The 27,953-nt window shown below is 33.2% G+C and overlaps 1 protein-coding gene across 1 annotated transcript in view; it reads right to left on the bottom strand.

The window, feature by feature from the left end:
• Window positions 1-27,953, bottom strand: part of ASCC3 (activating signal cointegrator 1 complex subunit 3) — a 366,263-nt gene that overhangs the window by 217,093 nt on the left and 121,217 nt on the right. The window contains exons 11-13 of the mRNA XM_032408161.1: window positions 12,910-13,074; window positions 2,044-2,220; window positions 371-442 (exon numbers count right to left, since the gene is read on the bottom strand). Of these exons, the coding sequence (XP_032264052.1) occupies window positions 371-442; window positions 2,044-2,220; window positions 12,910-13,074 (414 nt within the window). The remainder of the gene's footprint in view (window positions 1-370; window positions 443-2,043; window positions 2,221-12,909; window positions 13,075-27,953) is intronic.

Below are 27,953 nucleotides of genomic sequence, written 5' to 3'. Positions count from 1 at the left end.
AAATTAAAATTTTTGAGGTATGAAAGAAGATTGGTGCTTTTTAAAAAGATTAAAAAGAAAAAACAAAAAACCAGAAGTGTAAAGGATGAAATTCTTCTCTGTCTTATCTACTGAATAAAGGATGACATTCTTCTCTGTCTTATGTACTGAATAAAATGACAAACAAAACAGCATGACCTATCAATATTGGGATGATAATATTATCTATGAATATTTTATGACTTACATGGCTAAGCACTGAACTAAAAAATAATATTAACTAAAAATTCATAGTCATTATCTCAGAATTCAAGAAAATTTTTAAAAGCATAAAAAATAATTTTAACCATTAAGTATCCTCTAAAAACAGGATAAAAGAAAGTAAGTGTACCTGGTGTCCAGCCTTTACTTGCTTCAAAACACTTTCATAGCATACTTCGTCCATGTTATTCAATTGTTGTACCTTAAGGTTTTTAAAACACAAATAATATAAGATGAAGCTATTATAAACTTTCTAACTCCCGACAAAACTACAGATTTTAAGGCATTTTTTTCCCTTTCAGATTAAGTAGAATGCAGAAGCAACAAATGCAATATAAATACCTAGCATGTAACAACCTAATAAGAAACAAACACAATATGGTTTAAAAGTACAAATAAAATACCTCATATAATACTTTCAGAGTACTAACTTTCTAAGCGTGCCAAGTTTTTTAAAGACAATTTTAAGGATAATATACTAGTTGTAGATATTTTAGAATAATTTTAAAGTTCTTTTCTTGGCTTTTCCCAGGAAGGCCCGCTCTTCAGGCTGTTTTTCTTCTATTTCATTCTATAAACCATAGAGCTTTCTTATGGAATTCTCAAAATCATCAGAACACTACTAGTAGAATGCCATGGTATATAAAGCTGAAATCGAAGGAAACGTACTCTAAATTATAAAGCTGAAAGAACAATCTAAAGCTATAAAAAAACAGCTCTACATCTGTCCTAATGATACATTAAAATATACTAAATAATCAAATATATATTAAGTGACTGAAAAAACAAGCAAGTGATACTGAAAAGCACTTGAAACAAATTAATGATAAAATATGTACAGCATGACTATTATCATATCATGAACTATCCTTTTGTCCATAAGTCTGAAATGGCTCCCCACAACTCCAAAGATACCTTACTTTGATGCAATGTAGATGGAGCATAGACACTGTTGTATGAGTCACTTCTGGTATTTTTTAGCTGAGTATTTTATTTGTAATAGTGTAAGGTAAAATGACCCTACTTTACTAATAAAATTCTTTATAGACAAGTAATGCAATACATTAAAGACCAAGGCTGACATAACAACATATGATTCCATCTTATTTTCTTTTATGAAGAGGTCATAAGGCATTTGAATCTTCTTTTAAACCTATTTCTTCTACAGAGAAAAAGGTGTCATTAAACAGAATATTAAATTCATAAATTTTGAGCAAAGTACAATATTCTTTCACAATATTATAAAAGTCTAAAATAAGCACCCTAATAGTGTAAATGGTACATAGTAATACTATAAACAAACTATTAAAAGCATTATAAAGAATTTCATAAATGCCACATATATATAATTAACATGGTAATTATAAAATATTACAAGTGAAATAGAACACCTCCATTAACAGTTGCTACTAGGAATTATTTTTCAATTGCATAAAATTTATTATTTTAGATGAATATCATATCAAAATGTATATTACTGGTTTAATGAGAGCCTTTTATTATTTCATACCATTCTTCAATCATATCAAAATAACTTTTTGAAACTTATAACCTTATATATAACTTGTATTCTTAGCCAAGAATACAAAATATACATTGATAATAGCAATGCAAACTATAAGCAACTTTTGGAAGGAGTTTTTTTTTAGTACATATAGTTAAAGAAATGTGCTTGATTTTGTCTAAAACGTTCAATTTGTAATCCTACAGATTAGGTCCTTTGGAGAAATCCCAAACAAGCATTAAACAATAAATCCACAAAAACAGTTTTAGAAAAGTATATTATTAAAAAAAAATATTTACCTTATTTGCACTTTTAACCCCCAGAAATGTCTGTCCAAGAGGAACTGGTCGAAAACGGCCATCAAAGTAGAAAAGTCCAATACAGGGATTAACGTGTAAAAATGTAGCAACATCGAGGTAGTTGGGTAAGGTTGCAGAGAGCCCAAGAATCCTTATCATACTCTGTGTGGATTCCACCTACATGGGTTATATTATTTAATGTATGATGTAAATTCAACCCATTTGGATTTTTACAGAGTTTGAAATAAGTTTTAATAGAGTATGAAACATTTACAATAAAACAAGATCCCCCTCCACCAATATGTAATAACAGCACACAGTCTAAAAGACAGATATTATGAAAGAAAACTGGCCTAAACCTGGCATTAAGAATAATATAAAATAATTAAAAATGTAATTTTAGTAGGTTTCCTGAACTGGAAAATCCTATCAGTTAATGTTTTTCTTTTTTTTTCTAAAAATGTAACAAGGTAAGTGACATACATGGATTAGGTTTTAGTCTTAAGTTTTACAAATTTATAATTTCAGGTGCTAAAAATTAAAAGCATAAAAGTCTAAAATAAGTAAGATAAAATATTTCTAGTGTTTTACAAATTTAAATTTAAAATGCATAACAATTTCATGACAGAAATATTTTAACTATATGTTACAATACATTCAATGAAAAATTATTTCCAGGGACATTTTAAACATTTTATTTTTTAATTATTTATTTATTGGGTTTTTTTAGAAGGGGGAGGGTCAGAGGCAAAGGGAGAGAGAATCTTAAGCAGGATCCATGCCCAGTGAGGAGCATGATGCAAGGCTCCATTTCACAACCTGGAGATCATGACCTGCCGAAATCAAGAGTCAGACACCTAACTGACTCAGCCACCCAGGTGCTTCTCCATGGACCTTTTAAAAAAATTCTTGAAGACTCATTTATAAAATCAGCATCTTCCTTCCCTAAGTACAGATTGCTTACTTAGTCCATAATTCTTTAGCTATTATGTAGTATTCCTTTTACTATGTCATAGTAACATACAGTTGAGCGTATCAGTAAAGCAGATGAATTTCTGAGAAACAAACACAACTTTCTACCATCACAGAGGAAAAGTTTTCAAATTGGCTTAACAAATTATCATTAAGCACTTTATATTAAGATAATTTTATATTAAAACGGGAAGTTTGATTGCATGGAATAACAGCCAAAACTTGGGAAAAAATTACAAACTTCTCAAAAAATGTTTTGAGCCACATTTTTTGTGTTCACTGGTGTAGTGTAATACTCTCATTTTGTTTCTGAGCACTGTTGATAATGCTGATTTAATTTGTTCACCAACTATCTACTAAGCTCTTAATGACAGGCACAGTGCCAACAGAGCAGGAGCTTAGAGTCTATGTGTAATAATGACAGCAAACATTGTGATGTGTCCTATTAATAGCAGCACTTTCTAAAAACTGTGAGAATAATGGAGAGAGATCACTAATTAAACCCAGGTAAGTCAGGGAAGGCATGCTGAGTACCGGTAATAGTTGCTGGCATTCTAATCTGAGAGAACAACAGACAGGCAGGGAGGCCAGAAAGGATGGTGAATTTAAGGTGCTGCACTTAGAAAGAACTAGTGGTATGAACTGGAGAAGGGAGGTGAGAGAAGATCTGGTTAGAAATACAGAAACGACCATGAAAGAGCTCACATGCCAAGGAGTTTGTCCATTTAACTGCTCATAAGCACTCGGCAGTGTCCAGTTCTCTCTCAATTATGTTTTCAGGTCTAACTCATGATAGTTTATAGCACTGTCATCTTTTTAAGTTTCTAAACATTCTGTAAAAAGTCTTCATCATTTCTAATTTTATTTATTCATTGGTTTTCTACTTGTGATTAGACTTGTGAGGTTTCTTTATTTTACTTAGGTTTTTTTTTTAAAAACTATTTTACTTTTTTTAAAAAAAATTCTTTTGTGTTCCTATTTCATAATTAATTTTATTTTTTCAGCTTTATTATTTTTTTCCATTTGTTTTTGTTAGAATCGTCTATTTAAAACAGTCTAACAATTAACATTTAATAATTAACTTATTTATGGTCCCTCCATTCCTATTTCATTTTAGAGTATAATTCTTACTCTGAATTATAATTCTAAGTATATAAGAATATATACCTTGCTCTCCCTTCCTTCCATCATCACTTAACTGACCTCTAAGTGGCAGGAGATTTATCTTTCAATTGGTTAAGTTTTCAATCTTCATTTTAGCAGATATAAAAGTATAGAACGTATGTATGTATGTACGTGTGCATATATATGCATATATGTCTATATAGATGTGTATATATAATTTTATCATATAAAAGTTATTTCTAAATTTCTATTGTATTCTATAAAGACTATAATCTGTTCAATTTCTGCTTTGAGAAAATGTCCCATGGAGATGTGAGATTTATCTATTCATAATATATACAGTTCTACATGTTTGATCACTTTACCATATTAATTTCATTATTCAAATTCTCTACATTAGCAATACAGGATGTTAGTATTTGCCAAAAGAAAATCATTTTAATCACATGCAAACTTCCCATTTTGAATTAGGATGCAAAATGTTCCTAAGGGGAATAACTTATATCATTAGCATGATACTGTAAAGGACCATTCACACCTAAGCCCTAGGGGTTCTGCAGAAATACTGGGTGGCATTCTGCAGCCCCATGTCCCTACAACAGTCCTTCTGTCTGTCTTCTCATATCTCTTCTGCTTTCATATTTTGTATACTTCACTTCTAAATAAAAGTCTGATTTAGAAAATGGTTTCTTACCTGAAAAACAGTTTGAAAACCTCTGATGATTTTAAAAAGTGCACATGACTTAGAATGAATTTGGCAAGTTAATCAACCCATGAGAGGATGCATATAAAAAGATTTCTAACCTTAACAAAAGGTTACACAATATTATTATTTTTTTAAATCTAGGAATATATGTCATTCTCACTTTCTTGTTATCATAAGTAAAATAAAGGGGTTCACGGAAAGACATTTGGGTAAATATTTTAATTATTTCTTCAGTTTCCTATGTTTCTTTCTTTGGTCAAAACCTGCTTGCATTATGCTGGTATCCTCAAGTTTACTGCACCTAAGCGAGCAATTCCCAATGACAGATTTCTCCTTGCATACTGTAATACAACGCACATACAGGTTGGGAAAATCCAAATGCCTGGGTATACTCCCTGACACAAATGTTTCTTATAAGCATAAGAGAAATTGTGGCCCTGTAACTTCCAAACTCTTTCTGTAAGTTTAGAGATGAGTTTAGAGGTTATATCTGGGCCTATCTGAGGACTGAATAAAATACTACCTATGAGATATATATAGCTCCTTAGAGGATTCTTACCACTTTTGTAAAAGAATAAGAACTACAACTTGTAAATCAACCTTCCTTTCAAATTAAAGGTATTTATCTGGATATAAAAACAACCTCCCTGGCAAAAAGCCCTAAACTGAGTTTATCGTGTACTGAATCAACATAAACATTTGTCTGGCAGAGTTACAGAATGGTTAAAGAAACAGATCCATTTGCTCCATTAAACTTACAAATCAGTGGATTTGCAAACATTATAAAAAATGTACAAATTAGCTAAATTTATAGAAGAAAAAGAAAAAAATAAGAAAATAAAGAATAAGAAAATAAAGAAGATAAATAAGTGAATTTTCAAAATATGGTTTTGAATTTAATTCAAAAAATTTTACCTTTAGGTGATATTATCCAGAAAACAACTCAATAAGCCTTGGAAATCATATTTTGTTAAATTATTGTTCATTCACTTATTTTTAGCGAGTATTTTATAAATCTGCTTTCACAAAGAAAAAGGGGACAAAGTATGTTCCAATTTGATATTCATTACTAGAAAGGATTCAAGAATAAAATAAATAACAACAGTCAGAAAAGGGAGTAAACAAACAAACAAACAAAATACTCCTTACAGAGGAGCAAGGATAGTATTTTAAGTAAGGTCAGAGAGGATTTTGCCATTTCATTAGTCAGTCAACAGATTTCAATTGTGTACCTAAATGCATTTTGGAGTGGGGGCAGGGGGGCACCAGGAAATAGCAATAAACATAACAGTGTGCAATAAACATAACAGGGTCTTTACAATCAAGGAGCTGACATTTTTGTGAGAGAGAAAGACAACCATAAACTCATAAACAAATCAGGCAATTTCAGGTGCCATGAGTCAAACAAAACAGGGTAATGGCATAAAAGGTAGCATGGGAGGGGTCCTACGTTAGTTGAGATAATGAGGAAAAGCCTCGCTAAAGAAATATTTGAGAGACGATCAGGGGATAAAAACCTTCAAACAGAAGAAAAAGTAAGTGCAAAGGCAGATTGGAACAAGCTGAACAGAAAGTAGATGAACGAGAGGAGTGAGTGGCCAGAGCTGAGTTTAGAGGTGACCTGAAAATCCTCTCGTGTATGACTCTGTAGGCCATAATTCACAAGCTAGATTCAATAGACACATAGTAGCACTTTCTACACACAATACTGGAAAAACACATGGGAATTTACATTAAATAACTATAGAAACTTTGTAACAATTAAATATATTATTAGGTCACAAAAAACTCAGTAAGTTCCCAAACAAAAAAAGAATATAGGCCACTTTCTCTGATTACAGTGTAACATACCTAGAAAGATAAAACCAAGGAATGGCCAAAAATTTCTATTCATTTGGTGATTAAAATATATCATTATGATCTTATGAGGCCACTATCAACAACTTCATAGCAGGTTTCTGGGGAGGCTGTTGATAAGTTTGCTCGTCTAAAAGACTCAGTCGGTATAAGCAAAGTAGTCCAATGTGAGTAATATGAATACTTTCAGAATTAGCCATCCATCAACACTGGCTTAGGACCCAAACTTTAGGCAATGGGGATAGAATGAGTAAGACGGAGATCCACACATACTGAGACTGTTTGCAGAAGCATAAGGAGAGAGGATTAAAACATGATAGAGATGGATGAAAATGAAAGTATAAATACATACACAACATCTGATCACAAATTTTCTTTCACTAAAAACATCTTATGAATATGAGCAAAATCCCAAACCAAACCCAACTAAAAACAAAGGAACCCTCTATAGGGGAAACAATGAACATACCTATTACTTAAGAAACCTCCTTTACATGTTGTGATGAGAATTCTTTACAGTGATTAGAATGATGATTTTAATTACACAATAGTTCTATGTAGTACTGGTGGTGATGTGAAAGGAAATGAAAGTGATTTTTGGTTTTAAAATCATTATTTACAACATAGAAGTTACTGAACATATTTTTAGGGTATTTCCATGTTAAATACATGATGCTCTGCAAACACCATGGACATTTTTCTGCTAAAAATCCATTTTAAAACTACTCTATTTTTTATCTAAATGTATAATCCTATTATTCTCAATATATATAATAAGCCTGTATGTGAATGACTTTCTTTTAAATGAGAATAACTTGGAACTTTATGTCCTAAACCAAATCTTGAAGCTCTATAAACTACACATATCCACCTAAAAAGTATTAATTGTTGAAAACTATAAAAATTTTAATATTTTACAGCTTCTTCTGTATCATTAGCCCAAAACTATGCAGTAAGTTTTTATGACATTTGCCCTTAGATAAAATCTAAGTTCGGACAGTTAAGAAGACAACTAATACTAGTTCAATGTTGTTCAATACAACAGATTTGGCTTTTCTTACACTTTTTCTCTTCCAAATTCCTCTCAGTCATGCCAAGTGTGTTCTGAATTTGGTCTCTAATACAACCACACAATTTCAGAACCTGAACACAATCCACATTGTATTAGAATAGATTCTAATGGTGCTTCCGTTAGTTACAAATGTTGATGTGCTATATAGAACACTGCCATCTACTGGGAACATCTGGTAATCAAAAGCAACAAATAAAAACAGGAAGTTTGCTTTTTAATAAACATAGTTATGCTCTTTGTCATAGCATATTAAGAATATAAGAAGAATCACATAGACCCTTATATCAAGGATATTAAAATCTAGTAAAGGATACAAATGAAGACAGAATTAATTACAGCAAGTTGTGAAATTATAAGGACGACGGTGATAAGTGCTAAAAATGTGCAAAGTAAAGGAGCAGAGAGGGAATACAGAAAAGGTGTAATTCATTTTGAATAGCGAACTAGGAAACACTTAATTTTTTTTAAGACTTTCCTTATTTATTTGACAGAGAAAGACACAGCAAAAGAGGGAACACAAGCAGCGGGAGTGGGAGAGGGAGTAGCAGGCTTCCTGCTGAGCAGGGAACCCGATGAGGGGCTCCATCCAAGGACCCTGGGATCATGACCTGAGCTGAAGGCAGACGCTTAACGACTGAGCCACCCAGACATCCTAGGAAACTTAATAGAAGTGATATTTGGCAGATTCATCAGAATAGCAGGTTTTCAACAGATGAATGTGTGGAGTGATAAAGATGTAATTTTGCATTTATAACCCTTAATCTCATAACCAATAATATATTCTGCCTCCAGTGAGATGAATTTCATCTCCAGAAAAGAGTCAATGGTACTGGAAAGAAAAAGGGGAAGGAATGAATAGTTTTGTGTGGCTGGAACCTATTATAGCTAAGAAACATGTAGAAGTTAAAATTAGACAAATAGATCACAGCTCCAATAGTCTCTAATGTCCAGATAAGGAATTTAAACATTTTTCTTCAGATAACAAACAGCAAGCCATCAATAGTTTATGAGCATAGTAGTGATGAACCATATAGTTGGAGTTTCATTATATGATGGATATATTATATATTTAGATGTTATATAATCTATATTATATATAATATATATTCCTGTATCATATATCAAGATATACATTTCTATAATTGTATTACATATGCAATAAACAAATGTATAATATATTTTATATATTTAGTTTATATACATTTAACTTATATGTTTATAATATTTATATTATATGGAAAATTATAGCTTTTTAAATAACAAAATATTTATAAATTTATATTGCTTATGTATATATAAAATACATAGTATCATGTGTCTGTGTGCATATATACAGAAAGTATTAGCAGCAGGCCTGCGATCTATTTGCTCCTTTAACTGGTGGTACTCAGGAAAGAAAGATGCCCTAGTCAAATCCCCTTGTAAACTTGCTAATGACAGACCTCCTGGTAAATGTACTAATGATATTCACTTGACCTTATCTTCATAATGCTTTTAGCTGATGGATGTGGTCTCTTTAGGTAGCTCAATGTAAATAATCCTAGAATGTATGGATTCCTATGGAATGGCTCCCTGAAAAACATCACTAAGTTATATAGGTATCACGCTATAAAATAAAAATATTATATGATTAAAATAGCTCTTTTTTGTAAGTGATGCCCTGCATGTTTCTTTTTGAGAATTCCTATGTAAAATCTGGGCCAGAGCCAACCCAAAATGGCAAGAAAGGACCCGGAAAGCAGTGATGGCAGTTCCAGGCTTCTCCGTGCTTCACCTGTGTCTCACAACTACCTGTATCCTTGAAATTCTTAAGTTGGATATTAGCTAAAATCTCTGATTTTTGTCATTTTGAATATTTCAACCCTTTGTGTTTTATGTATATGTGTTTACGTTCCTATGTGTACATGTATTTTTAAGTTATATGGTAAAATATGAACATGTCCCAAACAACCATCGAATTCCATCTCTATTATCAAAACACCTTTATAGTTTGTAGAATATCCTTCCGTGAATATGCATCCCACTCTACCCAAACCTAAAATCTAAATGTAAGCAAGAACTCTGTTAACTATATCGATAGCACCTAGAACTATGTGGTTGGCATATGTTCACTAAATGAATGAATGAAAATATAAATATACTGCACATTTTTTCTTTACATAAACGGGATTGTGCTATATATAGAGGACAACTTCCTTTTTTAATGAGAATATAACATATCTTTTAAGTCCAGTTCATACAGCTCTACCTCCTTCTTTTTAAAGGCTGCAATGTAGCATTTTATGGTATGAATATAATTTGTTAAACCATTTCATCTTTTGCTGGACATCTGGCTTGCTTCTAACATATTTTGCATTAACAAGAAAACTACAGTGAACACTGTTATTATTATATCTATGTGTTTGTGCTATTATTTCCATACATTAGATCCCTAGAAATAAAAACACAGGGTTGATTTTAGTGAGTGCTTTCAAATTACATTCTTTTTTCACTTTTGCCAATCTGATAAAACGCTCACGTCCTCTTAAGCATCTTTTCTATAATGCTCAGTATGTTTATTTCTACCGTGAAATGCTTTTCTAAATTTTTAAAGAAGTTTTATTTCTTATTAATTATAATAACTATTAAATATAAAAGACATCTATTTTATGTGCTACAAATAACCTGTTATTCTGTCTTATATTTTAACTTTTTGGAGCCATCTTTACTGGTTAGAAGTTTTTAATATTTAGATATCCAAATGTACCACATGTTCCCTTTATAACCTTTGGAGTTTTGCATTTTGCTTAGAGAAGCTCTAAAAAATGCTCTCTTACATCTTCTTTAATGTACTGAGAGTTTTGTTTGATATAGCCAAATTATTAACCATGTAGAATTTTATGGTGGATTTACCAGATGAAAACACACTATTTTAAAGCATTTTAAAATGCAATATTAACTTCCTAAAATTTTGCACTCCATCTTTTATATTAAATTCCCATACCTAGACCTGGATCAGAGCTGTTTAGCATATGAAATATAAAAGAAATGATATCTAACTAATGATTGGGGTAAGGGAGAGTGTTAAGGAAGAAGAAAAACTTGAGTATGACTCCCAGGATTTGGGCTTGAGAACCAAATGGACTATTATGCCATATATAAGTATACAGCGAAGACGGCAGAGTTTCTGACATGTTTAACAAGAGATGTCTATGGGATATCAACATAGAAACGTACAACTGCATTTGGATATGGCTAGAAGTCAGGGGGTAAGATTTGGACTATACAGATTTAGGTAACACAGGCAAATAAGTGTTTATTTCCCAGAGGTATATATTCAGAATGAAAAAGGATGGCAAGTGACAGAGACTTGGAGAATGTAAACATTTCAAGGATGAGAAAAGGAGATAGCAAGGGAGCCTGTAAGAGCAGCTAAGTAGATGGGAAAAAAAATCATGTGAAGAAAACCAGAGCAAGATGACATCATGGAACAAAAGGGAATAAAAGTTTCAAGACTGAGAAAATGATAAATTATATCAAATATCACAAATGAATAGTATTAAAAAGTAAAAAAAAAAAAAAAGATTTGGTTTGAGGACTGTCTTTTTGATTTGATAAATGGCAATCCTGGTAAAAACATTTTATTACCTATGTTGGAACAATAACCAGTCTGCAATGGTTGGAAGTCAAAAGAGAAATAGTGAATACAGATTAGTATTTCCAGAAGACAGGTGGTAAAAAGAGCTTTATTAGTCAGAAGTTGTTGGAGAGGGACAGGTTTAAGGGAGGTTTTTTGGTAAAAAGGAGGACTTCGCAGTTCTTTCAAGCTGAAGAGACAATACCCACTGAGAGGGAGAAGTTAAAGACACACAGGAAAGAAAAGGGATAACGGAGGGAATGAAAGGAATGGGGTCCAAGGCAAGTGGAGACTGGGCCTCTAACCGAAGAACAAGGGATGGAATGATGAATACAGATATGGGGAGGGGTTTGAGGTTTCTTTCTGGGTGGGGAGAAGGGCAACGGATGGGAACTGAGGGAATTCAAGAATGAAGGACTCTTATTTCCATTCAGTAAAAATACTGTCCTGTAAGAATGAGGCATGAAGGGTAGGGAAGAATGTGGGAGGAGTCTGGTGAGCTTGGAAATGACTCACTTTAGGGAAACAGAAGAAAAGCAGCTTAGAAGTTCAGGTAGGTAAGGTAGGTAGGTAAGTTTGGAATCTATGAATGTAAAGTGACTCTGCTTATCACTGTGTGATCTTTTCTGCTAGTGCTTAGCACCTGGCAGAGGCATATACATGGTTCAGTTGATTGATGGTTGGAATTTTGCCAGGTAGTCAGGGGTAAGTAAATTAAGGTCACTGACAAAAGAAAAATCGGTCATAGAGTCTTGGCTATTTCAGAAAGAAAACAAAACCAGGAGAATATGGATCAAAGACAGTAAGAGATGGAAAGTGAAGGAATTAGAGTTCTTGACTAGGTTGAAAAACTAGTTTTCATCTATTTTCTACACATGGACAATCTACCAACAAATGTCATTTTAATACTCATGGGTATTCTAAGACACTTTATCTTTTTACTTAATGAAAAGAAGGGCTGGCAGAAAATAATCACGATACGTTGGTAAATTCACCAGTTTTTGTTTGGACTATTTACGAATAGCCACAAAGCTCTGAAACTAGAGACAGCATATACATGTCTTTTTTTTAAAAAAAAATGATTAAGACTATGCACACGAGGTGATTATATTTTATTTTATCTGGTATATCAGAAAAATTATAAATCATGTTCAGATTTTTTCAGGGGGTAGAAGTTAAGTGCAGACAGGAGAGAAGTGGAGGAAATCACTAATATTTGCCTATGTTCTATTATATCTTAATACTGCTTAGTCAATTATTAGACTTGGCTTTGCAACAATGGCTTAAAAGTTTTCCTGTATTTACTTTCGTTAATTTATAGAGACTTCAATAAAATAAGATTTGGAAGGAAGGAAGAAAGAGAACTTTCAATATGAAAACAAAATACCTAAAACTTTCTCCACACTAAAATTAACTTTATTCCCATGAATAATACATATTAATATTTTTGAATGCTATATTTAAGCTTAAAAACTTAATCGTCCCTCCAAAATAAGCTTAAAAATAACTTCCTCTTACCTGCCGTAAAGTACGTGCCACTATGCTTTCTAATACTGGTCCTCTATCTTCATGCAGCAAATGAACTTCATCAAGAATAAGGAGCTTCACAATTTGGGAAAGAGCTACATCTCCGACACTCTTTCTTGTCACTACATCCCATTTTTCTGGGGTGGTCACAAGCATCTATAAGATAAGATAAATTAAAAAAAAAAGAAAAAGTCACATAGATAATATAAATTTCAAATGTGTCATTCAAAAAGAAATATGATTGGCAACGATTATACAGATCAAATAAAAAGTGTTTAAAATATCCTGGAATGATATATAATTCACTGTAGACACTGTCACTTCAAGAGTAATATTTCATTTCGTTTAGCTTCACTTAAGTTGTGATGTTAAGTCATTATTTAAAACTCAATGATGATAGTCTGTCAAAAAATTGTAGTGAAGTGTACAAAATACATATCTTTTTTGAAAAGTGTCTTATGATGTAAAAAAACAAATGATTCTGGGGCGCCTGGGTGGCTCAGTTGGTTAAATATCTGCCTTTGGATCAGGTCATGATCCCAGAGTCCTGGGATTGAACCCTGCTTTGGGCTCCCTGCTTAGTGGGGAGTCTGCTTGTCCCTCTCCCTCTGCCCCTCCCCCGCCCCTGCTCATGTGCTCTCTATCAAATAAATAAATAAAATCTTTAAAAAAAAAAAACAAAATAAAAACAAATGATTCTATCTTTTAAACTGCATACATTGATAATGGTCTTTATTTGAAAAGGGACAACAAAGTGAACCAAGTGTTAAAAGGCAATAAAAAGGAAATCAAGAATCCACTCTAGGAATGATCACCTGTTTATACCTATCCAAATGTGAAGGAAACTTTACTAATGACACAGTTTTCAAAAAATTGCCCTTTAATATCAACTAGTATATGCACTCTTTAATACCCAAAACTAATACATATAATACAGCCTAACTGGCACATAATGGCAACCCAAGGACTGAGTCACTGGAGATTCTAGGGTGTGCAGAGCAGAAGGTAAGCCTGAGGCATTTATGTGAACTTCACAGTAGCAGACCATTTAACGTGAAACTGTAATGATAATTCTCTTTGCTTTTCACATATTGTTTGTGTCCTCTAAAATCATCCTGTTGCAGAGAAAAAGATGACAAGTTTAATATACCTTCTACTATAGTAACACTACATTAGGAAATAAACCAGTATGTGGATAATTCAAAGAATACTAGATAACAAATCAAGACCAAGGCCTCTCATGGCCAGTATATCAGGATTAGAGACTGATCATAGTCACAACGGAACTGTGCTTTGAAGGGGTTAACTGAGATGAGAGTCAGATTGCTCTCTCAACATTTTTGTTATTTCACGTCTGATTAAGTCACCTATGGGGACAATAATAATCTTATTTTTTTTTAGATTGGTACAAGTTATATATAAATTCTTAAAAATCCAGAGTCTAAATTTGTCAATATGACCTGTTGCATTATTAGAGCTACCCCTGCTGTCATTATGAAATGGACTGTGCCAACGACAACATTTAGAAGCTGTACTTGAACAGAAATTAATTGACAAACTATAATGAATCAGATTAAGGAATTCATATCTAAAATATGAAATACTATAAATCCAAAGCTACTTAGTTGAACGTTGCTAAAGCTAAACGGCAATGTTGAGATCACATCAAATTTTATAGAAAAGATATGCTGCTGGAATTAAGTATAAACAGATGTATAATAAATTGAGATCTAAAATGGGTAAAAATATTCACTGTGAATTAAAATCTCTTGGAACAAATTTAAATTGAATTTCTACTTTTTTTTTTTTTTTTTTTTTTTTAAAGATTTTATTTATTTATTTGACAGAGAGAGACACAGCGAGAGAGGGAACACAAGCAGGGGGAGTGGGAGAGGGAGAAGCAGGCTTCCCGCTGAGCAGGGAGCCTGATGCGGGGCTCGATCCCAGGACCCTGGGATCATGACCTGAGCCGAAGGCAGACGCTTAACGACTGAGCCACCTAGGTGCCCCGAAATTGAATTTCTACTTTGAATAATGACAAATTTAAAATAATCCAAGATGTATTAATATAAATACACCCAGCAATTACTTACTAACAACCCTTTTCATTAAAAATCCTGGAAGGATGCCGATCTGTTTTCAAAACAATTCTCCTACACTGTACATTTAATATCAAAATTTAAATAAGTAAGCTTATTAAGTCACAAATGTTAGGAATGACACAGGGCACACTTTTAAATAATAAATACAAAGCTTGGTTACCTACCTCACCATGAATTTAGACTATTAGGCTAATACTGTCTTATAATTAACTTTCAGAGATGACAATGTGGCAACAAATTGTAAAATCAAATTTTTCAGATATCAGAAAGCTATACCAAGGAAACCTTAAAAATCCATTTTAGCATTTTATTATACTTTACTTTCAGCATAATGAGAAAAGGCTTCATTTATATTACTATTTCATCACTTCAGTTCCCTGAACTTAAAATGGCTAGAACATAAAGTGTCACATTTGCTTAATGAATTGGAACTCATGCAAGACATTTCCATCTGCTCTTATATTGGGGCATGGGTTAACTGTCAACATTTTTACTGTCAGCTTAAATTTCTCTCAATATATGTACTTATTTCCTCAGAAATACAAAAATCATTACTTGAAACTGTTCTAATTTTATCCTGTCCACTGGGAAAATGGCATAGTTGTGATGCTATATACTACCACTGGATCAAAAATTTGGTGTATTTAGTTTTAAAATGCTCATCCATTTGACAGAAATACCAAATGACCTAAGACCTGCCAGAACCAATTCATCTGGTAAATTCACTTAAAAAACATTAATAATAATAATAATAGTAATAGTAACATTATATAGTAATAATAAATAATAATAGTAATATTATTATTTCACCTTTTAAAACACTATGACCTAAGGGAAGTCACTTCATCTCTTCTTCCTTTTATTTTCCAGCTTTGAGATATTGAGATGCAACATATGTAAATTTAAGGTGCACATGTGATGATTGGATACAGGCATATAATGCTAAATGATTACCATAAAAAGTTTAATTAACCCTTCCATCCCCCCATACAATTATGTGCATGTGTATATGCGTGTGTGGTGGTAACATTTAAGGTCCACTCTATTAATAACTTTCAAGTATATAATAGAGCACTGTAAATTACAATTAGCATGCTGTACATCAGATCCTGAGAACATATTCATCTTATAGCTGTAAGTTTATATCCCTTGACCAGTATCTCCCCATTTCCCCTACCTCCAGCCCTTGGCAACCACCACTCCACTATTTAAGTTCAACTTTTTATATTCCACATTTAAGTAAGAACATGCAGTATTGGTCATTCTCTGTCTTATTTCACTTAGCATAATGTCCTCAAGGTCCATCCATGTTGTCAAAAAGTTTGTGTTTCCTTCCTTTTTATGGCTGAGCAATATTCCATTGTACATATATATCACATTTTCTTTATCTATTCATCCACTGGAGGACACTTGGGTTGTTCCCATGTCTTGGCTACTGTTGATAATGCTTCAAAGAACATGGGGGAATGTGGGGATGTTCAATTTTGTCAAGTGATTTTTTTTCTGCATCTAGTAAGATGATGGTATTATTTTTCTCTTTCATTCTATTAATATGATGTATTGGTCTGGTTAGATTTTCTCTTTCTTCATGACTCAGTAGGTTGTATGTTTCTAGGAATTTATCCATTTTTTCTAGGTTGTTCAACTTGCTGATGTATAATTGCTCATAGTAGTCTCTTATGATCCTCTGTTTCTATGGTATCCAAATTGGAAAGGAAGTAGTGAAACTGTCACTATTTGCAGAAGACATGATACTATATATAGAAAAACCCTAAAGACTCCACCAAAAAATACCCTGATAAAACTAATAAATTAATTCAGTAAAGTTGGAGGATACAAAATGAATAGATAGAAATCTATTGCATTTCTATAAATTAATAAACTATAATAGAAATGAAGAAAATAATCCTATTTACAATTGCATCAAAATGAATAAAATATCTGGGAATAAATTTAACCAAGGAGGTGAAAGATCTATACACTGAAAACTATAAGACGTTAATGAAAGAAATTGATGAAGACACTAATAATTAGCAAGATATTCTGTGTTCATGGATTGGAAGAATTAATATTGTTAAAAATGTCCATACTACCCAAAACAATCTACAGATTCAATGTAATCCCTATCAAAATCCTAATGGCATTTTTCACAGAACTAGAACAAAAAATTCTAAAATATGTATGAAACTATAGAAGACCCAAAGTAGACAAACGAATCTTGAGAAAGAAGAACAAAATTGGAGGCATCACAGTCCCTGATTTCAAATTATATCACAAAGCTATAATAATCAAAAGAGTACGGTATGGGCCAAAAAAGACTCACATATATAAATGGAACAGAATAGAGAGCCCAGAAATAAACAACACATGTATGGTTAATTAATTTACAACAAAGGAGCCAAGATTATACAGTGGGGAAAAGATAGTCTTCAATAAATGGTGTTGGAAAAACTGGATAGCCACATGCAGAAAAATAAAATCAGACCATTATCTTACACCATGAACAAAAATTGACTGAAAATAGATAAAAGACATGAATTTAAGACCTGATAACATAAAACTCCTAGAAGAAAACAAGGGCAGTAGGCTCATTGACATTGGATTTTAGGATCTGACTCCAAAAGCAAAGGCAACAAAAGCAAAAATAAAGCGGACTACATCAAACTAAAAAAGCTTCTTCACAGCAACGGAAACCATCAGTAAAATGAAAGGGCAGCCTACCAACTGGGAGAAAATATTTGCAAATCATACATCTGATAAGGGGTTAATATCCAAAATAAATACTCAAACAACTCAATAGGAAAACAAACAAAGTAATCTGAGGCTATTATCAAAAGGCTATTATAAAAAAGATATGAAATAATAAGTGTTGGAGAGGATGTGGAGAAAAGAAAACACCATACATTGTTGGCGGGCATGTAAACTGGTGCCCTACTATGGAAAACAGTATGGAGGTTCCTCAAAAATTAAAAATACAACTACCATATGATCCAGATATTCCAGATATTCTGCTTATTTATCAGAAAATAATAGCACTAATTTCAAAAGATATGTGTACCTCTATGTTCACTACAGCTTTATTTACAATAGCCAAGATATGGAAACAACCTAAGTGTTCATCAATAAATGAATGGATAAAGAAGATATATACACACAATGGAATAATACTCAGTCATAAAATATAAGAAGGAAACTAACTATTTGCAACAACATGGATAGACCTTGAGGATATTGCGAAGTGAAATAAATTAGAGAACGGCAAGTACAATATGATTTCACTTATATGTGGAATCTAAAAAACAAAACAAATGAATAATACCAAACACAACTTACCGATACAGAAAACAGATCAGTGGTTATCAGAAGGAAAGAGGTTGGGGGTGGGTAAAATGGGTAAAGGTGGTGAAGTGTATGGTGATGAATGATAAACAGACTCACTGTGGTGATCACTTTGTAGTGTATACAAAGAATAAATTATTATGTTGTACACCTGAAAGTAATATAATGTTATAAACCAATTTTACAGCAATAAAAATAAAATATTAAAGAAATACAAGAAATTAAAAAAATAAAAGTATACTTTCTTTCCTTTATAATATTTAAAACTGATTTTGAAATTTGTACTTAGACTATAAAAAAATGGGAAAAATGTTTAAACTAATTATATGACTTTTTAAAAAAAACAGAATGGTAAAATACCAAAATATAGTCATTAAAATCCCATAGATTAATAATAGTATTACTAATAATAATGGTATTAATAATAGTATCACTATTATTTCATCAAATCTCAGGAGCCATTGATTATAAGCTGTACCATCATTGTAAATGTCATTAAGAAGTTAAAAAAAAAAAACACTATCAAGAAAATTTTTCTTTTCATCCATGTGTACTCTCTAATGCCCATCACCTATTTCATCCATAGTTAACATAGTTAACAGTCTGTTTCTTGGTTTGTTTCTTTTTTTTTTCCTTGCTCATTTGTTTCTTAAATTCCACAGATGAATAGGATCATATGGTATTTGTCTTTCTCTGACTTACTTAACATTATACTCTCTAGCTCTATCCATGTTGTTGCAAACGGCAAGATTTCATTCCTTTTTAAGATTGAATATATTCCATTATGTATACCACTTCCTCTTTATCCATTAATCTATTGATGGACACTTGGGCTGCTTCCATAGTTTGGCTTTGTAAGTGATGCCACAATAAACATAGCGGTGCATGTATTGCTTTGAAGTAGTGTTTTTGTATTTTGGGGATAAATACCCAATAGTCTGATTACTGGATAATAGGTAAGTTTTATTTTTAATTTTTTGAGGAAACTCCATACTGTTTCCCACAGTGGCTGCACCAATTTTCAATTCCACCAACAGTGCACAAGTGTTACTTTTTGTCCACATCCTGTCCAACATTTGCTTCTTCTTTTGTTGACTTTAGCCATTCTGACAGGTGTGAGGTGGTATCTCATTGTGGTATTGATTTGCATTCCCTGATGATGAGTGATGTTGAGCATCTTTTCATGTGTCTCTTGGCCATCTGTATATCTTCTTTGGAGGAATGTCTGTTCATGTCTTCTGCCCATTTTTAAATTGGATTATTTGTTTTTGGGGTGTTGAGATGTATATATATTTTTTATATATTTTGGATACTAACCCTTTATCGGTTATGTCATTTACAAATATCTTCTCCCATTAGGTGGGTTACCTTTTAGTTTTGTTGATTATTTCCTTTGCTGTGCAGAACTGTTTATTTTGATGTAATCCCAGTAGTTTATTTTTATTTTTATTTCCCTTCCTTAGGAGACATATCTAGAAAAATGTTGTGATGGCCAATGTCAGAAATTACTGCCTGTGCTCTCTTCAAGCATTTTCACGGTTTCAGGTCTGATATTTAGGTCTTTAATCCATTTTGAATTTATTTTTGTGTATGGTGAAAGAGAGTGGTCCAGTTTTCCCAAAACCATTTCTTGAAAAGACTCTTTTTTCCCACTGTATATTCTTGCCTCCTTTGTTGAACATTAATTGACCATATAATTGTGGGTTTACTTCTGGGTTTTCTATTTTGTTCCATTGATCTATTTGTCTTTTTATTCCAGTACCCTACTATTTTAATTACTACTGCTTTGTAATATAACTTGAAATGTGGAATTGGGATGCCTCTAGTTTTGTTTTTCTTTTTCAAGATTGCTTTGGCTATTCAGGGTCTTTTGTGGTTCCATACAATTTTAGAATTGCTTATTCTAATTCTGTAAAAAATACTGTTGAAATTTTGATAGGGATTGCATTGAATGTGTAGATTGCTTTGGGTAGTAGAGACATTTTAACAATATTTGTTCTAACCCATGACCATGGAATGTCTTTTCTATTTCTTTGCATCATCTTGAATGTCCTTCATCAGTGTCTTATAGTTTTCAGAGTACAGATCTTTCACCTCCTTGGTTAAGTTTATTGCTAAATATGTTATTGTTTTAGATGCAATTGTAAATAGGATTATTTTCTTAATTTTACTTTCTATTGCTTCATTTTTAGCATGTAGCAATGCAACAGATTTCTATACCTTTTGTATTGAATTCACTTATCAGTTCAAGTAGTTTTTTTGGTGGTCTTCTCTCTATATGGCATCATGTCAACTACAAATAGTGAGAGTTTTCCTCCTTCCTTACCAATTTGGATGCCTTTATTTCCTTATGTTGTCTAACTGCTGTGGCTAAGACTTCTAGTACTATTTTGAATAGAAGTGCTGAGACTGGATATCCTTGTCTTCTTGTTCTTGACCTTAGGGGAAACACTCTCAGTTTTTCACCACTGAGTATGATATTGGCTGTGGGTTTTCCATATAAGGCCTTTACTATGTTGAGGTATGTTCCCTCTAGACCTACTTTGCAGAGGATTTTTATCATGACTGGATGTTGCACATTATCAAATATTTTTGCTGCATCTATTGAAATGATCATATGGTTTTTATCCTTTCTCTTATTGATGGGACATAACATGTTGATTGTTTTGAGAATACTGAACCACCTTTCATGCCAGGTATATGTCCCAATTGATCATGGTGTATGATTTTTTTTAATATATTGTTAGATTCAGTTTGCTAATATTTTGTTGAGGACTTTTGCATCTATGTTCATCAGAGATACTGGCCTATAGTTCTTCTTTTTTGTGGCGTCTTTATCTGGTTTTGGTATCAGGGTGATACTGGCCTCAGAGAATAAATTTGGAAGTTTTCCAAAGTTTTCCACTTCTGTTTTTTTGAATAGTTTGAGAAGAACAGGTATTAACTCTTTAAATGTTTTATAGTGTTCGCTTGTGAAGCTGTCTGTTACTGAACTTTTGTTTGTTAGGAGTTTTTTGATTACTGATTCAATTTCATTGCTGGTGATTAGTCTGTTCAAATGTTCTTTCTTCCTGCTTTAGTTTTGGTAGGTTATATGTTTCTAGGAATTTATTCATTTCCTCTAAGTTGTCCAATTTATTGGAATATAGGTTTTCATAATATTCTGTTACAATTGTTTGTATTTCTGTGGTGTTGGTTGTTATTTCTTCTCTTTCATTAGTGATTTTGTTTATTTGGGTTCTCTCTCTTTTTTTAATGAGTCTGGCTAGAGATTTATCAGTTTTTCTGATCTTTTCAAAGAACCAGCTCCTGATTTCATCCATTTGTTCTGTTGTTTTTTCAGTTTCTACATCATTTATTTCTGCCCTAATCTTTATTATTTCCTTCCTTTTGCTGGGTTTGGGTTTGTTTATTCTTCTTTTTCTAGCTCCATTACTGTAATATTAGGTTGTTTATCTGAGATTTTTCTTTCTTCTTGAGGTAGGCCTGTATTGCTATAGACTTCCCTCTTAGATCCCTTTTGCTGCATCTCAGATTTTGGACCATTGTTTTCATTTGTTTCCATGTAATTTTTGATTTCTTCTTTGATTTCTTGGTTGACCCATTCATTATTTAGTAGCAAGTTATTTAACTTCCATGTATTTGTGCTCTTTCCAGATCTTTTCTTCTGGTTAATTTCTGTTTACACAGTGTTGTGGTTTGAAAATATGCATGGTATGACTGATTTTTTTGAATTTGTTGAGTTTTGTTTTGTGGCTTAATATGTGATCTATTCTGGAGAATGTTCCATGTGTACTTGAAAAGTGTGTATTCTGCTGATTTAGGATGGAATGTTCTGAATATGTATGTTAAGTCCATCTGGTCCAGTGTGTCTTTCAAAGCCACTGTTTCCTTGTTCATTTTCTGTTTAGATGATCTGTCCATCGATATAAGTGGGATGTTAAAATCCCCTACTATTATTGTATTACTATTGATTACTTCATGTTTGTTATTAACTGTTTTATGTATTTGGGTGATCCCATGTTGGGTGCATAAATATTTACAATTGTTATATCCTCTCGTTTGGTTTCCCTTTTATTCTTATAGTGTCCTTCTTTGTCTCTTGTTACAGTCATTGTTTTAAAGTCTCTTTTGTTCAATATAAGTATTGCTATTCCAGCTTTCTTCTGATATCCATTTGCATGATAAATGTTTCTCCATCCTCTTACTTTCAATCTGCAAGTGTCTTTCACAGTCTGAAATGAGTCTCTTGTAGGCAGCAATAAATGGGTCTTATTTCTTTATCAACTCTGTCACCCTATGGCTTTTGATTGGAGCATTCAGTCTGTTTACATTCAAAGTAATATTGATAGATATGTATTTGTCATTTTATTACTTGTTTTATGGCTATTTCCACTATCAAGTGAATTTTTAAAATATGTCTTTCAATTAATGAAATATGGTACACTTAGTTGAAAATGGTAGGGATCTATTAATTAAACTAAAGAGCAATATTCAAGAATGCTTGCTTAATACATCTTCTCGGGCGAAAATAGTATTCTGGAATTGTTAAAATCACATTCTAATGTTATAGATGTAGACCAGCCAACAGTTCGCAAGATTTAGGAATTCTATATTCCTTCCTTTTTAAAATACTCAACCAACAAGTTTATAAATTACATAAATGTTTTAATTTAAAGAATAAAGTTAAAATGTCACACGGTTTAGATTCAATAAACATACATATAATTACAGTTATACTAACCTCTGCTATACAAATGTCAGCTCTGATTGATGGCAAGAGCCCCCATAATGGAATCTGACAGCCTGTAAATTATACCTGCCCCTGGGGACACTACAACAAATCAGTTAGTTCCAACTATTTCCTTTTCTACATTTTTATGTTCCTTCCTCTCCCATCAATTCACATGCATGAGTACCTGCTCACACATGTAAAACACAAAGTCTTCTGAAGTATGTGCTTTATTTATTTATGTCAAGGACCACAGCTTTCAATTATAAGATAAAAATATAGAAATTAATTGGAAAATCTTCAAGTGGAGATATATTCTTACTTCATATTCTGTGTGGAAAGTACAGATATGATCAAGCTAAAGCATAAAGAACGTAACCTAAAATGCATCTTGGTATTTTCATGTTAGCAAAAAAACTCTAATACTATTTTCAGTTAATATTTCATAGGTAACATTTACTAAATAAACAAAGGGTAATTCAATAAGAAATCCGAAAACTTTTGAAGGAACAGAGCACAGAGTGCTGGGAGTAAGGAAGAAACATTTGAAATACTTTCTAGACTACACGTTTACAGCTGTAGTATAATTCTCTTTGCAGTTCTTTTGTTTATTTAAAACACTTTCCAAATATCTCAGGACATACGTACTTAAGTCTAGCCTCATCAGTATAAGCCTAAAAGGATACAATGCTTGGTTACCCTAAAACATAACTAATTACACATAATAGAGAAAAACACAGAAATTGTTTATATTGTTGTGCATACAAGCCATAAAGACCTTGCTTTAATCTCTAAATGCTTGTCCATAATACCCCAGTATTTCATTCCATTAAAGTTTCATAGAGCAAGGGTCTGAAACAATTTATAATGATTCCTCTTCTGCCTACTCATAATGACAGATTTTTGACATGTGAATAATTTGTGGTAGAAACTGGTCCTGTGGTAAGTTCTATTCTGTACAACTGGGGTATGACTCATAGAGTACAGGTTTCCTCGGTTTACTATAGGTTTTTTTTTTTCCTCTTTCCTGCCACATGTGCAAAGCTCAGTTTGAGGATCAATTTCTTAGTAAAACACTTTAAAATGTCATATTGCAATGCCAAACTACTAAAACCTCAAACGTGATGAGCTAAAAAATGTATTCTGTAGTATTTCTGAAGTAATTCAAATTACCAATTTTATCTCCTCAAACTAATATGAGACATTCACTACTGAGAGATTTTGCCAATTCAAGAACAATTAATCAAAAGTGTGTTTGGGGCCTACCACTGGGCAGGAGAGACAGATGAAGGAAGGATCCTAACATCTTATCAACAAATTATGGCAAAATCTTAGCTGCTGAAAACTACTGCAATTAAGAAAATTAACTGTCCCTATTGTATACCTACTTCCATCATTTAAATCCTTTCTATTTTATTTAGGAAAAGAACAAAAGGACATGTGTTCTGTTTAATCACAACTTATGGTTATCCAAGGGAGAGCTTCTCTGTAGAAGTCTGTAAATAACTCCACATCTGCAGACAGTGTCTGTGGTTAGGAATACAAAGATAAAGGCAAGCAGTCTAGAAGCTTATACGATAAGGAGAAACAGAGCAAAGAAGAAATGAAATGTGGTTCAAACTCTTTCTCGCACAATGTTACAAAATAAAATGGTCAATGAGTGGGCAGCTGACCCTGCTCAACCAACTGATGCTGCGTCTGCCCACAACTCAGGGTATAAACTATATATATGGAGCCAATATGACCAGGGTGCAGATCCAAATGAAATTATACATTTTTCTGCATTTTTTCCTCCATTTCCTACAATCTTACAAAGTTAGAGCGCTGAAAAAGAGACCAAACAACAATTACCTGTTACTGGCTTTGAAGTGACTTAAACAGAAATTCACATACACTAAAGTAGAGGCTTAGAAAAGTAATAAAGGAGAAAAACAAATATGCCCCAAGCCTATACAGTATCTGTGATGAAGCACAAACCTTACTGTAAGCTTGCTTGCTTTTTTTTTTTTTTAAGATTTTATTTATTTAATTGCACAGAGAGGGAGAGAGCACAAGCAGGGGGAGTGGCAGGCAGGGGAGAAGCAGGCTCCGGCTGAGCAAGGAGCCCGACATGGGGCTTGATCCCAGGATCCTGGGATCATGACGTGAGCCGAAGGCAGCCGCCCAACTGACTGAGCCACCCAGGTGCCCCTATAAGGTTTCTTGACACCCAATTGAAAAAGACAAATTGGGAGTGATGTCAGCAAAATGGCAGCATAGGAACTTGTAGTGTTCGTCCCCTCCCCCAGGAACATCAATTTGAACAACTATCCGTGCGTGAAAATAACTTCACAAGACCTAAGGATTCCAGGTGAGGGATTACAGCACTTGGGTGAAGTGCAGAAATAAGAAATGTACTAAGGAGGGTAGGAAAGATAGATTCACATCACCCCCTATCACCCCTCCTCTAAGCCCAGGCAGCCCAATGCAGAGAGATACCTTCCCCATTGGAGAAAGAAAGTAAATAGATGTCCCTTTTCATTGCAGGCCCCAGAGCTGGCCTGCTCCAGCACCAGGCCAACTCCCAAGGCCTTTAGGAGCTCCCTCTGGCTCCTGCAAACCGAGGCCCCTGGCACACCCCAGCACCCACTGGCTCCAGCAGCGCAAGGCAGTTCCCGCAGCCCCAGGAAGCATCTATGGCACAGGCTGGCAGCAGGCTTCTGTGAACCCGGGCCCGTGACATGCAAATGTGCTCAACATCACTAATCATGGAAATGCAAGTCAAAACCACAATGAGCCATCACCTAACACCTGTTAGGATGACTACTACCAAAACAGATACCAGCATGTATAGTAGGAAACCGCTCCCCAAGTGATTCTGGTATTGCAAATTGAGTTAAGAAAATTGGCTAAATCTGTCAAGTTTCTAGGACTTCAGGACTCCAGGAGTCATTCCCTCTTCAGTTAACTAAACTGTTTTCACCATACTATCCAGATTTCTTTTAAGCAAATCACTCGCCAAAATGATTTTATCATACTAACTGCAATGGTTGGGAGCTGAAGTTACACTGTAGTTTTGCCTCCAAGGGATATATTTCATTACCTTTACTAATTCAACAAACAAATACTAATCAAGATACAAAGCTGGAGACACACAGCTTTGTATCTTGATTAGTATTTGTTAATGGTTCTTAATAGCTTATTTTTTTGAAACTGTGCATTTTCCCCTTGTAAGAATTGTCTCTTCTTGTATTTAGGGTTTATATCATCAAATTGCATAACCTAAATTTTTAATAGAGATATTAACTATAACTAGTGTTGTCATTTTGGAGGTAATTTGGCAAAAGCTTTCAAAATTTAAAATGCACAAATCCTAGGTCCAGCAATCTCACTTTCAGAATTCTATCCTCGAAAAAAGGCCTGAACACACAAATAGACATTCATGAAGTTTTTTATAAGGCAATAATGTAGATCTATACAAACTGATATTAAGTGAAAAAGCAAAATATTATGCATTTTATACAGATACACACAAATGTATACATAAAGTATGATTCCATTTTTATTATGCTAAAAGAAAACACAAACGTGTGCGCGTAAACACACACACACACACACACACACGTCTCTACATTCTCCAGGTCTTGAGGTGAAATGTTTAGGAGGCTTTTCTTAAACCAAAATTTCCCTTTTATAGGCTTCTCTGGCATCTCTGTGCCCATATTTTCTATTTCAGCATTTATTACACTATATTGCTTGCTTAAATATTTGTCTCCTTCAGTAGACCACAGGTACTGAGCAAGGACAGTGACTGTCTGGACAACTATTGTAACCACAATGTCTTGAAGTGAACTCAAACACTGTTGATGAATTACATTTTTTTGTAGGTAATTATTAACCTCATAAAACTGGTGGTAACTCTTCTTGCCTAATAAGAAAATAGAACAAATATTTCTATATTTAATAGTAAGATTTATACAAATTATGTTCTATATAGATATTTGGGTTTGAAAAGCTATGTTTAATATACTGTCACATAACAGATTTTATGAATGAGCCAGTGGGATGCTCTCCTTTCTAATCTGTTCATGCACACTTAGCAAATGCAAAAAATCTAAAAACTTATTCAAGGAAAGAGGCCCGTTTACTGAGTCCTGGACAAAGAAGACACTGGCGCCCACACTGCTTACCCTGTGTTTTGGGGGATGATAATCCCAGTATCCGCATGTTATTTCCCTTAGATAAATGTTGTTAAGAAAAGATGAGATCTTAATGGCTCCTCTTGGATTAACTTAAACTAAGTAGTCTGGATCTTTGTCTTTTGGGGAAGAGCAGAATTATATCTCAGAGTACCACTCAAAGAGGAATGAATATAATTTGAACATCCTGTAATCAGGATTTAAGAGATTTTTATAATGCTCCTTTCCTGCCCTCCCATCCCCACTCCACCAAGCCCACCCCAGGCCTTTCCCAAGAAAGCAGGCCAGCATTTATCTTCCTTCTGTCCCATAAGGCAATAGCTGAGGTTTCCTAACTTAATTTCCTCCAAAGCAAGGAAGAAGAGTGGGTATTCCTATTAATGGACTGAAACCTTTACTTCTATAAACACAATTTATCGATACTTCTAAATCTAAGTATCCTTATGGATATGTCTCATTTATCAATACATTATCTCTGATATATTGTGAATGTTTAATGAGAACACATTAAATATCTTTCAGTGATGTACTTACCAAATATTTATTTTGTATCTACTACCACAAACCTTAGTTTCCTCCATAATAAAATGAAAATAATAGTACCTACATATCAGGGGGTTATAATGAAAATGAAACACATAATACACATAAAATATTTAGAATAATGCCTGATATGTAATAGGG

This window comes from Phoca vitulina, unplaced genomic scaffold, assembly GCF_004348235.1.
Source record: "Phoca vitulina isolate PV1807 unplaced genomic scaffold, GSC_HSeal_1.0 scaffold9, whole genome shotgun sequence".
Lineage (NCBI taxonomy): Eukaryota > Metazoa > Chordata > Mammalia > Carnivora > Phocidae > Phoca > Phoca vitulina.
Note: the sequence above shows the minus strand (reverse complement) of the source record. Positions and strands in the feature narration are given on the sequence as shown.